Raw genomic sequence first — 14,353 nt, 5'->3', positions numbered from 1 at the left:
GCAAAGGGAGATTCCACTGGGATTTTTTGTTGTTGTTGTTTTTTGGTTATTCATGACTGTAGAATCCATTTTGAATTAATTGTACAGGCCTGGAATATATCTTGTTCTAATTCTGATCCCAGTACCTCTCCTTTTTCTTCCCTCTTCCCATCCCCTGCTCCTTTCCCTGTATTGATCTTTCTGCCATTTACCCATGTTATTTATTTATTTTTATTAATTTCTTATGGATGAACATGATGGTGAGATTCGGTATATTCCTATATGAAGAGAGGAAAGTTATGTCAGATTCATTCACTGTCTTTCCCCACCCCATCTCTTCCCTTCATTCCCCTTTGTCTACTCCACTGGACTTCAATTCTTACTGCTTCCCTCATCATGGTTTAGCTTCTGCATATCAGAGAAAACATTTGACCTTTGTTTTTTGGGGGATTGACTTATTTTGCTTAGCTTGATCATCTCCAGATTCATCCATTCACTGCTAAATGTCACGAAGTCATTCTTTATGGCTAAGTAATACTCCATTGTGTATTTATACCATATTTTCCCCCCATTCATCTGTTGAAGGGCACCCGAGTTGGTTCTATGGCTTAGCTATTGTGAGTTGAGCTGCTAGAGACAAGTTTTAGTTGAGGCAGGACTTTCAATACAGGGGCTTGAGGAGGATCTGGTCAAAATCATAGCACAATAGGATTTTGAATGGTGGAAAGGCAAATATTTTGTGGCAAAGGGTTTTAGGGCTTAAGCTGCTGGTGGTTTATTACAGTGTCAAGGGGTGTTTTCAGAAGTTTCTGTAATGAATACTGAAGTTGTTTATTTAGGCGACGGAGTCCTGGAATAGTAAAGCAATGCTAGGGCAGGGTCTAATAGTAGTCATGTTCCTGTGGAGCCTACACTGTGGACAGTTGGGTGTGTGTGTGTGTGTGTGTGTGTGGTGGGTAGCATCCATCTCAAGTTCAAACTGTGTGTGAGGGTAGATGGAACCAGTTCTTAGAAAAGTCAATCCACAGGAAAGAAGATACAAATGTCCCTGAAGTAGTTGCTTACTTTGATTCATGACGAGAGATATATATTTGAAAATTATGATAAGAAACTGATTTTTACCCATGAGGTTCTACAAAATGTTAAAGTTTGACCAAACCTTATGATGGGGAGGAAAACAGAGAATTTCAACATGATTGGTGGGAATGTAGGTGGTAGAATCCCTCAGGAGTGCAATCTGACAATATCTGTTAAAACTATAAATGCACACACCTGATGTGCAGAATGTATTGATCCAATCAATCGACCAATATCCAAAGGAGCTGGGGGTCCTATGTGGCACATTTTGGGAGTGATGTTTAAGGGATAGAGATCTTTGAAGTATGCTAATTATCTTACTGATTTATAGAAGTTCTCTCTAGAGTAGGGAAATTAGTTCTTTGATTTTGATTTAAAAAGTCATAAATGTTCTTTCCCGATGCGTTCTCACTGCGTGTGATGATTCTTTTTCATGTGAAATTTTGTAAATTTATGTTGACAAATGTTTGATTTTTTAAAAAAAATGATCTCCAGATAGTGTCACATTCCAAAATTATAAAAATATTCTACCTTGGTTTCTTCTTGTGTTTATATAGCTTTCTGTTTTTGGTTACATTTAATTCCTAGGTCTATTTGGAATTTATTTGGGTGTATGTCGTGAGGAATGGATTCAATACTATTAGTTTTCTGGATGGTGACTCACTTGTCTTAGTAGAATTCATTGAGCAATCCCTCTTAGCATCTACGAAATTCCCAAATGTTTAGGTCAATCTCTGGAATTCCTTGCCTGTTACATAAATGTCTGCCTATTTATCTCACTATTTAATTTTGTAGTTTCATATTGTGTTTTAATATTAGTGAGTCCCACCTCTTTTACCATCTTATTCAGCATTTTTTTTTGGACTCTCCTAGATTGCTTATTCTTCATGTGAACTTTAAAACACAGTGTATCTAATTTCATGTCTTCACCCACCGAATCCCAATGATGATTTTACTTATTGTGTTAATTTATGGCTCAAGGAAATTTGTGTATTATGATAGTAAGGATTCCTATCCAAATTTGTGGCAAGCCTTATATTTATAAATGTCCAATGCATTCTTTGGTAATATTTTAATTTTCCTTGACAGGTATTTTACTTCCTTGTTGCTTATCATTAGTTTTTTTCCCCTGGTAAATGGAATTTTTTCACCCACATCTATTAACTGCTTGTCATTAATATTAAGGTTTTAGGTTCTGTATGTTTATTTTGCGTTCAGACACCTTATGGAATTCTCTTATTGTTTATAATACGTTTTGGTTGGATTCTCTAGTTATGAAATGCTATTATTCGCATATTATAATAATCATGTTCTAATTACATATCTGTAAGTTTCTTTTTGAATGCTCTTGAGGACTAGAGCCTCGAGAACAATATTGAATAATGTGGGTGATGGGGTATTGTCTTATTCTCAGCTTAAGTGGGTGCTTAAGGAAGTACCTGTCTTTTCTCATTTTATTCAATATTTCTCAAGAATGTATGTTGGATTTTATCTAATGCCTCTTCACATTTACGAAGAGAACCATAGAATTTTTCTCCTTAAATGTATTAATATAAGAGAACAGATTTCCCGATTCTTGATCATGCTTTTATTTTGGGAATAAACTCTACTTGGCCAATATGTCTCAATCTTTTAATACTTCCCTGACTTATTTTGCTAATTTTTAGAGGCTCTTTGCATTGATCTTACTTTATGTGTGTGCTAGGGTCACATGTCTATCTGTGAGCCAATCTGTCACCGGGGGAATTCTAGGCATTATATTTATAATACATTTTTGATTGGATTCTCTAGTTATGAAATACTATCATTTGCATATTATAATGATTATTTTCCAATTACATATCTATAAATGGTCCCATGGGCCACTCATGAAGGTGGGGAGAGTTTCATCTGATGCACGGGGGCTGAGTTGTGTAAATCTGATTCTCTCAAAGCAAAATTTGGGCCTGGTTATTCAAGGAAAGATGCTCTGGTGAAGACAACAGAGGTCCCACCCACAGCAAAGTCGGTGACAATCCAAAGTGAACGTTTCTTTTTCTTCTTCTTTCTCTCTCTTTCCCTTTTTTCTTTCTTCCTTCCTCCCTTTGTTTCTTTCTTTCATCCTTCCTTTCTCTCCCTCCTTCTACTCCCTTCCTTCCTTCCTTCCTTCCTTCCTTCCTTCCTTCCTTCCTTCCTTCCTCCCTCCCTCCCTTCCTTCCTTCCTTCCTTCCTTCCTTCCTTCTTTCCTTCCCAGTGCAGAGGATCAAACCCAAGGTCTCAACACGCGAAGCGAGGGCTCTACCACTCAGCCCTGGCTTGGGTTTTCTAAACATCTGCAGTAGCAGCAGGAAGTTTCTCTGCTGATAGAACCCAGGATATCTTTTCTCACCCCTGGGCCATCAACTTCCAGACTTCTTTTATGTGGAAGAATAAATCCCTATTTTGTTTAAATCATTAACAAAACCCCTTTCAATATGAAGAGAACAACATGAAACATTTTACATTCATCAAAGCTAAGACAAATATTTCTATCAACATGGAAAGTCCAGAACTAGAGCTGTTCCAAGCACTGTGTTTCAGAGTTCCAGAGTGAATTCAGGAGCAGGGAGGCCTTGAATTGAACCCTCACTTGCAGGTTTGCTTGATGTGGATTCCTTCTTGAAAAGACTCTATGTTCTAATATGGCACATTTCTCATAATAAAATGTTGGAACTAAAAACAGTTATTGAGTTTAAAATAATTCTCATGTTCTTGGGAGTCTGAAAGATCTGATTTCCATTTGGTGGTAGTTCAAGTGCTTTATGAAATATTTATATAGGGAAGATATGCTTCCTTCAAGTCTATATTCAAGGCCTCTCATTTAAACCTGCCCTAGATCAAATCAATATGAGAGTGATAATGTAAAAGAAATTAAAACTGCTTTAAACAGCTGCTAGAACAGTGGTTTAATTCAAATCAGAACAAGTCTAGAGGGAAGAGAGTAAATGTGAGCCTATTTCAAACAGCATTTGAGAATTGTTCTGTGATAATTCAGAATAAGATAACCTGAGTATATATGCTAAAACACTTCCGTGACTCATTATCATAAGGATACTACTAATTGCAGGAATAAGATAATTGTTCTGGTGTTTTTGGCTGTTGCAAAACATGTCCATTTTTTGTAAAGATGAACTTTATTTATATTTTTACACTGCCCTTTGGCTTGATGATGACAGGTCAGTGAACAGAACATAAGACTGGCCATCTGGAAACTGGGGTCTCATTCTGCTTCTGCTGCTACCTGGCCTGGGTTGGTGATTCACCTCCTCAGTGCCTCACCTTCCTCCTTGGATAAGATCTTTAGAGTAGTGTCCCATTTTGATGTTTTGAAATTCTGCAACTCAGGGGTAGTAATCACCTTAATCAGAAAGCAAGTAAGCAAACAAAGTAAAACCCTCAGTCGCCTCTTGATAAGTAAGTCAAAACTTGGCAGATACTGTGTATCATACCATGCAACATTGTACATGTATACCATACACACATCACATACATGACCCGTGGGTCACACATACTATATGGAATGCTGTTTATACATGCATATAGGATATAAATATCATACATATACAGTTGTTCCTTGGTATCTGTGGGAAATGGTTCTAGGACCCTTTACAAATATCAAAATCCATGGATGCTCAGTTCCCTCATATAAAAAGGTCTAGTATTGGCAAAACCTACACATATTCTCCTGTAAGCTTTAAATCATCTCTATTACTTATAATTCTTAATACAGTGCAAAGGCTATGTAAATAGTTGATAGGGTATGGCAAATTGTTTAGGAAATAATGACAAAGAACAAAAGTTGGCATATGTTCAGTACAGCGGTAATTTTTCTTCCAAGTATTTTTGATCCATGGTTGGTTGTAGAACCCATGGATTCCGAGAGCTGACTATATATGATGGCATGCATCACAGTTATATACATATATGTGTGTACATGTCTCTGTATCTCTACCTCTATCCCTGCTTCATGTACTAAGGATTGAACCCAGAGGCCCTCCACCACTGAGTTTCATCCCCATCTGTTTTTATTTTTTTCCTTGAGATAGGTCTCACTAAGTTGCCCAGGCTGGCCTTGCATTTGTGATCCTTCTAACTTGGCCTCTTGAGTCACTGTGATCATCATGCTCAGCTCAATTTTCTCTTTTAATTTGGTACAGGTCATGGTTTTCTACTTCAAGGTGATGACATTAGGATTAAGTGAGGTAATATGTAAGATATACTCATATTAGTGCCTGGCTCACTGTAAATCCTCTGCATTATTGCCATCATTATATTTATTTCTCCCAAAAGGTCTATAAAGTAGGGATTTCTATCTCCATGTTATGTGGCATCCGAAAGTCCAAGACACAAAGTAACTTGCCTAATGTGCTTACAGGTCCTCCTAAACTACTGTGACCAGAGGAAGCTGTTTGGGACTGTTGGAAAGGAAATCACCACCAGGCAATAGGTCTCTTCTCTCTGTGTGTGCCTGAGTTTTCTTTCAAGGGGACTGCAGCTTCAGTCCAAAGTCCAAGCCTTTTCTCTGCAGGGGCACCGGCATTCCCTGGTGCTTACTGAATGTGAGCAGAGGCAGAGGAGTGAGTCACTGTCTGCAGGCAACTCTGTGAGTGGGAGACAAGTGCAGGGACCACCTTGCCGATGGCTGCAGAACACTGAGGGGCTCTGGAGAGACGGTAGCTCTCTGTGGTGCTCCCCATAAGCTGGAGGTGATTGTCACCTGTGTCAGTGTTCCAGTTGGAATCTTAGTTCAAGCCCTAGGAGGTCATACCAGGTGACTGTGTTAGTCAGTTTTTCCTTGCTGTGACCAAAATACATGACAAACCACTTGAAAGGGGAAATACTCATTTTGGCTCACAGTTTCTGAGGTTTCATGTCCTGGTCAGCTGGCTCCATTGTTTAGGGACTGATATGAGTCACAGCATCATGGCAGAAGGGCATGGTAGAGGAAAGCTGTCCACTCATGAGTAGTCAGGAAGTAGAGGGAGAGAGCGGGGCAGGAGGGAGGGAAGGGGTTGGAGAGAGAGACTGAGAGAGAAATACACACATACATGCTAGGGACAAGATATACCCTTCCAGGGCACACCCCCAGTGCCCTTCTTCCTCCAACTAGGTCCCACCGTCTACAGTTTTCACCTCTCTGTAGTCAATTTGGCCATGACCCATCAATCCTTTGATGAAGTTTGCGCCCTTGTGATGCAATTACCTCTGAAAAGCCTTCTTAAATAGGACTCTGCTCTCATGGGTGGGATTAATGGCATTATAAAAAGGCAGGTTAGGGCCCCTCTTGCACTCTCTTGTCTTTCTGTTTTCTACCACGAGATGATGCAGCAAGAAGATCGTTAACAAGTGCCAGTCCTTGTTATTGGGCTTCCTCATCTGTGAGTCTATAAGTTTCTCCATTATACATGTCCCAGTCTGTTGCATTCTGTTATACAAGTCCAAAACAGATGAAGAAAATGGATGAAGACTTGATGTTCTACAAGTTTAGAATAATAAACAAAGGCATGGATGATTAAATTTCTATCTTTCACTTAAATGTAAAGCAGATATTATTTTCATCACTTCTGTTAATAGACAAGATAATGCATTAGTTGGACTTTGTAGTTGAGTATTTGGGGGTCTTACAGATGGTTGGAAACTGTCAGCCAAGTTTCCAGCCTTCAGAGCCTACAGAAAAGGCCTAGTTCTCCAATTACTAATTGGGCATTATGTAAAATTGTGGATGTATAACCGACGTGATTCTGCAATCTGCATTTGGGGTAAAATTGGGAGTTCATAACCCACTTCAATCTAATGTATGAAATATGATATGTCAAGAGCTTTGTAATGTTGTGAACAACCAATAAAAAAATAAAAAATTAAAAAAAAAAAAGAAAAGGCCTAGTTCTCTGAGCATGGCAATGGTAATTACCCGTGGTTCTTAAGAGCATGAATGTTTTGGAGCCAGGGCATACAAATCCATGTTCTATTTTCCAAAACTAATCACATGGCTCTACCTATAAACTGAAAGATTTAGTCTTCCTTTTTAGCATGGAGAAAACTAAAATGGTCTCGTATTGTTTATGCAATAATATGACTTTTAAAGATTAATGACAGACTTTTAAAAAATGGAATATTATCTGGAAAATTCAGAAATCAGCATTTAGAATATAAACTCTCTTGTTAATTGGCTTCTATTTCAAAGTATTATGAAATTCACAAAGGGGTCCCTTAGGCAAAAATGTAATCAACTAAAAATGTGATTTTAATTAGCTTACAACATTTTAAAAACCGCATCCTTTGCTTTGTTCATGTGTGTGGTGGTGGAAGGAAGTGAGTGGCACTATCCATAAATCTGAGTCTTGGAATAGAAGAGTTAGTGTCAGGAGAAAGGATGTAGATTCCAGGGGCACAGAAAGTGCAAAACCACATGAATAATGAGACTAGTGCCAGCAGAGGGTGCTGGCGTGGCACAAAATTAAGATTTTTTTTTTCCCCTTCAGAGGAGGTCTCAGATAAAAAGACAGCAGGTGTTAGGGAAAATGTAATACTGTTTGGATCCACTTGGAGGTATGAATTTCCTCTGCTGGTTTCCTTCATTGTCACATGAATTTTAGGCATCTCCTAAAGCACAAACCTCTGCCATTTGTGTCTGTGTCTGCACAGGGCTGATAGAGTCTAGGAAGTTTGCCTCCTGTTTCCTCCGGGAGGACTTCTAATGGCCCCTGGCTGCTCATCTGTGTCTCCTCAAGCATTTGGACTCCCTACTTTCTTATTTGCCCAGTTTTTACAAACCTCTTTATGTGAACCCTAAAAAACCCATCAAACCCATCAACCCAAAGGGGTCATTTTTTTTTTCATGAGGCCACCTTAAAAACAAGGTAACAAGTTCTGGGGAGCCCTATGTAAAGTAGAGGTTGTGGAAGTTCAGGTGGTGGAGACAAAGCGGGGCTCAGTTTTGGGCTGAGGAGAGTGGCCTCTTTGGAAGCAGGACATTCAGAAAGGTCCCCAAGACAGGTCACCGTGAATGATCCTTTCATGCAGAGGTCAGCAGGAAGTCCAGCCGCCCACAGGGCCTTTGCGAACCGGCGCTTTTAAACTGTTCTGACAAAATTCTGGGCTGGGAGTCAATTGACCTACTGGGTCTGGACTTTCTCCTTGGTTTAACAACAAGGTGGGGAACTTTGATCCAGAGGCCTCTTCCAGCGCTCACAAGCTAAGGACAAGCATTTCTAAGTGACACCGCGGGCTCTGAACTCAGGAAAGGGCCAGCGAGAAGAGACCTGACTCGGTCAGCACCAAGGACAAGGGCCCGGGGCCCTCCATAGGACACAAGGTCACTTCCAAGCAAACTGGGCGTTGGTTGGCTTCTGAGGTGGTGCAGGAAAGCCGAGTGTGCTGGGGCAAGTGTCAAGTGTTGTGCGAGCGGGTGGAGCAGCCCCGGAGAATGAGGTCAGGCCGGTGCCCGCCGCGGTGTCACAGATTCTGCGCCAAGAGGCCGCGGGCGGCTGCTGCGAGCAGTCAAGTCCTCCCTCCAGCCTGCGTGGACCTCTCCATCCTCTCTCCTCCCCAAGCATCTCCTGGCTCCCCTTACAGTCTCGTGCTACCATCGCTGCGCCCTCGGGGCTTTCGGACAAGCTCGCGACACCGACCCCTTGGGGCGGAGGACCCAGGGCAGTCTTCCTGGACTCCAGCCCCAACTCCCCACCAGGAAAGGGTTCCTACTCCTCTGTCCTCCTCCCCGGTGCCCCGCCCCCGTTAGCCCCGCCCCTCCAGCCCCGCCCGCGGTTGCCTGGGGAACCACGGATCCCCGCAGCTGTAGGAGGCGTCTGGCCCCGCCGAGCAGCCCCAGACGCCACGGTCGCTGCCGCCGCCACTGCCACCGCGCCCCAGCTTCGGCTCCAGCTCCCGCGCCCTCCCGGCCAGCCATGCCTCCCCGCCGCGCCCAGGCGCCCGGTGCGCAGCTGCTGCCCGCGCTGGCCCTGCTGCCGCTGCTGCTCAGTGCTGGGCCCCGCGGTGGCTGCCTCGCCAGCCCGGTGCCCGCCGCGCCCCTGACTGTACTCGGACCGTGTGCAGCACAGCCGTGCCGGAACGGGGGCGTGTGCACCCCACATCCAGCGCCCGGCCAGGAGCATGCCGTCTCCGCCGGGGAGCGCGGCTACAGTTGCACTTGTCCCGCTGGGGTCTCCGGCAGCGACTGCCAGGTGAGTGGACGCTGCACGCGCGGTGAGAAGGGCAGGCTGGAGACCCGCGTCCTCTCCCTGCCTGCTGTTGCTGCTGCTGCCTGACGCGGGGCTCCAGCACGCCCGAGACTGGCTTTTGCCACTTTAGGGAGCGAAAGGAGCCTACCTCTGGACCCATCCTTTAGGTGCGGCTAGGTGCGGCTCCCCTGCCCACACTAATTCGCGGGCAATGCAGCCCAGGTCCCAGAAACCACCCCAGCTCCAGTACTCTTGTCGCGACCGCTGGCCACAGAGTGGCGCGCCCCTCCTGGCCCCGACCGAGCCAATTTCTGCCAGAGCGCGGTCTCCGTGCCCAGGGTGGCAGCCCAGAGGAGCCGGCTCCAAGCATCCCTAGTGAGGTGTTGGGTGTTCAGCTAGCCCCTGCTTCCTATCCCATTAGACCCTGTGTGTGTCGAGGGTGCACGATGTGGGAGGCAGGTGGCAGTGGGCCGGGTGCCAGGTGGTCCACTGCTTTCCTCTCCTCCCCCCACTTAGAAGAGCTCTGACAAGCAGCCATAGGCCGGAGGGCAGCTGCCTCCGCTCGGCCTGCAACCAGCCCTTTCTAGGCGTGGGAGAGGGCACTGGAACAGTGCGAGGCATTCGCGGCGCCCTTAAGCGTGGGGCCGGCGGCGTCGCCCTTCTGGCTGGACGCTCCTCGAGGCGTACTTTGGGGGCTGGCAGCCAGGGTGTGAGCAGGGCACAGCGACGACTCCCAGAAGCGTGTGGCGGTGGAATGAACGCGAGCGGGCTAGCCACCGTCCTTGAATTAGAGATTTCCGAGAGAATTTGGCACAAAATAATAAATGAGGCTTTTCCAAGTATAATGAAGCTCGGCGACACCCATTCGCATTCACATTTTTCAGAGGGCGAATTGGTAGGGCCAAGTGTGTAGCTAGAAAATCCTCAAGTCTCTTTCCAGGGTAAGGATGAATCCGAAATGATTAAATCAAACCACGTGAACGTGGAGAGTATTTGGGATCGCTTGCTTTCTTCCTTATATTTAGGGTGGAGGAGTTTGTTTCATGCAAATATGATACAAAGAAGAGTTACTTTGACGGTGCTCAAATGGGCTTTTCTAAAAAGGGGAAAAAGGTCTCTCTGTCTATAACATAGACTTTATTTTTTTATTTAGCGGGGGTAAATGGGATTGAAAAGCTTGACCTTGACTGAATTTTTGCTATTTGTCTAGAATCTTTTTTTATTTAATAGCGAATTATGAGCTCGAGTTTGTATTTTCAGTATTTTTTCTTCCTCTTTGTTAACTGGTTTCAAGAAGCTTTAATTTCTTTAAAGATGATGGTGGTGGTGGTGAATTTTGTGATATGAACACCAGGAGTACGTTTGGGGCACGTCAGCTCTTTAGGAGAAGTGCCTAGTGGAACCATCCTAACCGTTAGAACAAAGTCTTGCTTTTGCCAAAATGAGAACTGCAAATGAAAAATCAGAGAATGAATCATACTAATTCTCCCTGCTGATTGATGATTTATATGACTTTTCCTGAAGAAGAAGCTTCTATTAAATGACTGTTGCATTTACAACGAGGTCTGAATTCCTCCTTTGAAATAAAGAGCTGACCTGCACCCAGAATAGAGTGGGAATAGGCAGGAGAAAGAAGGTGAGCATGCACATCAGTTCAGATCAACCTGAAGAAGACTGGGCATTGGGAATTTAACACAGCTGGCAGATTTTTTTTTTTTTTTTGGTGACTCTAAAATTAGATGTAAGAAATCTTCAAGAAAGGGGAAGAGTGTGTTAGTGCTTCCAAAAGATGACTAATAGAGAAGCACAAATATTTTGATTTGTCTTAAGTAGCGACTTGATATATAAGGTAATTTATTCAGAAAAGTCATGAACTAATACATAAATATTGCAGAACCAACTGGTTCAAAACAGATTCTGGTTTCCTGTGTAGTTCCCACTTCAGCAGGCTTGGCTGTGTGAACGCTGTCCGTCTGAGAAAGGACACTGGATGCTCCGAGGTCCTTGTTGGAGAGAGTGCAGTAACTGTAATTCTAACAGGAAAACTTAGCAGGTCGGACCTGGTTACCCAGAAGAGCTTCTGGCCTTATGGCCATCATAGCCCATAAAAAATTCATTCCTGATGATTTTAATTTAATCTTTCATGAGCTTGCAGCAAGACTCCAGACTCTCATTTCTATAGGAACAGAGAACAAAACAGATAACAATACTACAAAAGGCAACCTCAATAGAGAAATTAGAAAAAACAACCACAAAATCCCCACATACTCAGCTACAGATAAGGGGAGGGAAGGTCCCTATTGCAGCCCCTGTCGTTGTTCACAGGATAAACTGAAGATGGAATTTGATCTGTGTGTGAAGAGACTCTTCTAAACAGAGAGTGCCACCCCTCCTCTAATTACAAATGCAGTCATGTTGACAATAGTGGCATTCGGATCTAGAAATTTCCCTTTGTGTGGGAAATTTTGAGAAAACCAGGAACCACTAATTGGGACCCAAAGGGGTGAGGCTGTCTTCAGCTTTTCTGGGGGGCCCCTTGGTGCTGGCTGGGTAAGCAGGTGGTGTCCCAGGTGCTTCTGTGTTATCTGAGGGACAAGGAACTCACAGGATCTGGACATTGTAGCAGGGCTGTCTGTTTCCTCACTTTCAAATTACCTCCCAGGGTTGGTCCTGAAGAGTCTGATTCCACGTTTTGATGTTTGTTGACAGCTTTTAAGCCTCACCTTGCCGTCTCTCCCGTCCCCCGTGCCTAGGCAAGGTAATAAGAGCCTGTGGCCTTCCTTCTTTGGTGCTCTTGGGAGGTCCCAACCCTGCACACTGTGCAGTTCCAACCCAGGCCCCAAGCCAGCCTTTGTTTCTTGCTTTCTCAAGCCACCAGAATTCTGGGTCTTCTCTGAAGGTGTTTTCCCATAATAACCTGCAAGTGCACGCTAAATAAAAGAAATATAAATGTTTTAGGTAGGTTTGAAAAAAAAAAAAACGTTAACTTGTTAAAATTTGAGGTTGTTTGTGTTCGGGTTTGGATGGGGAAACAGGTATCAGAGTGGTGGCCGTTTGACCAGTTTTTCTGGCAAGTGGTACAGGAGGTCCTCTTTTATACTGGGCTATCCATCAAGGGTAAGGATTATTTTAATGTTTGTTGGTAAAGTTTATTTTATTTAAATGAACTAATTCTTTGCAAAATATCCAAGCAGTCACCTTTTTTCTTTTTTAAAAATTACATGTTTACTAAGGAATATATTCTTTCAAATTATAATAAAAATGTGTCAATTTCTGCACTTGGAAAGAAAAAGAGGTCTAGGGCAGCTGCTTTTCATGCAAATTAATATTACTCATTTAGCTGATTCTATAATCCTCTCTTCTGATCAAACATGCTAACATGAAATGGTGAACACATTTTTTAAAATTGAGATTTGCTAACAAAGAACAACATAGAAATCTAGAATCTAGTTCTTTGTATGGCATTGGTGTTCTCTACTGGACTTTGTGCGAACACACGCGCGTGCGCGCACACACACACACGTGCAAAATGTTGGATACCAGCAGCAATGTCAAAGGACATTGCTGCCCTTGTTTTGTGTGGGTTTTTGTTGTTTTGTTTTGTGGTACTGGAGATGGAATATGGGGCCTCATGCATTCTGGGCAAGCGCTGTACCACTGAGCTATATCCTCAGCCCTAGGACATTGCTTCTTCCTCTGGCCATTCTATTGAATATTTATAACCTTGAGAGAGTCATTGTCCATCCCTGAATTTCAATATTTATATCTCTAAAATGGACTAATAATACTTATTTTCTTTATAGAAATGATGCAACTCGCAAATGAGAACTCTATAAAGTTTTTTCTATAAGTATAAAGAAGTGTGGTGAGGATGAATTTTAAAACATTTTGAAAAAGCAAACTGTTACCCATGTACAAGGTATATCAAGAGAGGATTATCTTTTCCCTGTGTAAACTATGATTATTCCAATTTATTCACTGTCTGTGAATAAATTGTTTTCCTTCAATGAACAGACTTGATCTTTTCTCTCTACGAGGATAAGCTATGCTATGACATCAGTTTTTAAAATGACAGATTAATTGCATTAGAATTTTTATCAACACATAGTTCTTTTACCCTGAAATAAACGATTTCTCAGGAAATTCTCGGTGACTTGACATTTTCCTTTGAAAAGAAAGAAAAAAGTGTCAAAATTCCTGTAACAATTTTAAGAAGGAAGCAGTTGACTTTTTTGGTGTTATTAACTTACAATTTTCTTATTTCATGCATGGTGCTCTTGGTGCATGTTTAGGAAACGTCACCTTTCTCACATGGGCCACCTGACAAGGATGCATTCTGGTCCTAGCTTCTTCACTTAAGCATCTCATGTGACATGGTGCCATCCAAGATGGTTTTGTTTATGTCCTCATTTCACAAGCATCAGAGGAAGAAAACCTAGTCTGAAGTTGAAGGGCATTTGAGTCAGAAAGCTGAATGCCGGGTTGTATTTTTAGAGTCTTTACGTCCTTACTAACTCAGGAAGCGGCTGTGGACAGAGCCACCTAACCCAGAGCAGCAACTGCAGAATCCTGTCCCCACAACCAAAACCCAGAGACATGGCCAACTTTCCTAGACAGAATGTCTATGTATTTACTCCTCCCCTGCTTCACCTGCCCTCAGCCCTGGCTGCTTACTGGGGTCACCTGGGAGCTTTAACACCCGTTCTGGGTCCTTCTCTCCCCCATTCCCCAGATTCTGATTTAATTGGTCTGGGGTGGGGCCTGGGCACTGGTCATTTGTAAGTCCTTTCCAGGTGATTCCACTGTATCGTCAGGGCTGAGAAGACTCTGCTAGGCTCTCGTCGCCTGTCATACCCAGCCTGCCAGCATGCAGCACGAGGCAAAGGAAATAAGATAGTCACATCCACCCTAGTTCATTCTGACCCAGAGGGCATCCAGGTCCCAGGTCCAGGAATTCCTGGACACCTGCAAGTGGATTCTGAGTGAAAGGAGCACAGCGAGGGAGTGAGGCCTGGCTTGGAATCTGGCCCCGGTGCCCTCTGAGGCTTGGGGTTCTCATCTGTGGAGACGGGATCCTGATGCCAACCTTGAAGGTGGGT

The 14,353-nt window shown here is 43.4% G+C and overlaps 1 protein-coding gene across 1 annotated transcript in view; it reads left to right on the top strand.

Moving 5' to 3' along the window:
- Window positions 1–8,836: 8,836 nt before the first annotated feature.
- Dner (delta/notch like EGF repeat containing) overlaps window positions 8,837–14,353 on the top strand; it is a 296,027-nt gene continuing 290,510 nt past the window's right edge. Inside the window, exon 1 of the mRNA XM_021727111.3 lies at window positions 8,837–9,257. Coding sequence (XP_021582786.2) covers window positions 8,982–9,257 — 276 coding nt within the window. The 5' untranslated portion in view covers window positions 8,837–8,981. The remainder of the gene's footprint in view (window positions 9,258–14,353) is intronic.

Source organism: Ictidomys tridecemlineatus, chromosome 7 (assembly GCF_052094955.1).
Source record: "Ictidomys tridecemlineatus isolate mIctTri1 chromosome 7, mIctTri1.hap1, whole genome shotgun sequence".
NCBI lineage: Eukaryota > Metazoa > Chordata > Mammalia > Rodentia > Sciuridae > Ictidomys > Ictidomys tridecemlineatus.
This window is presented reverse-complemented; position numbering and strand designations above follow the sequence as displayed.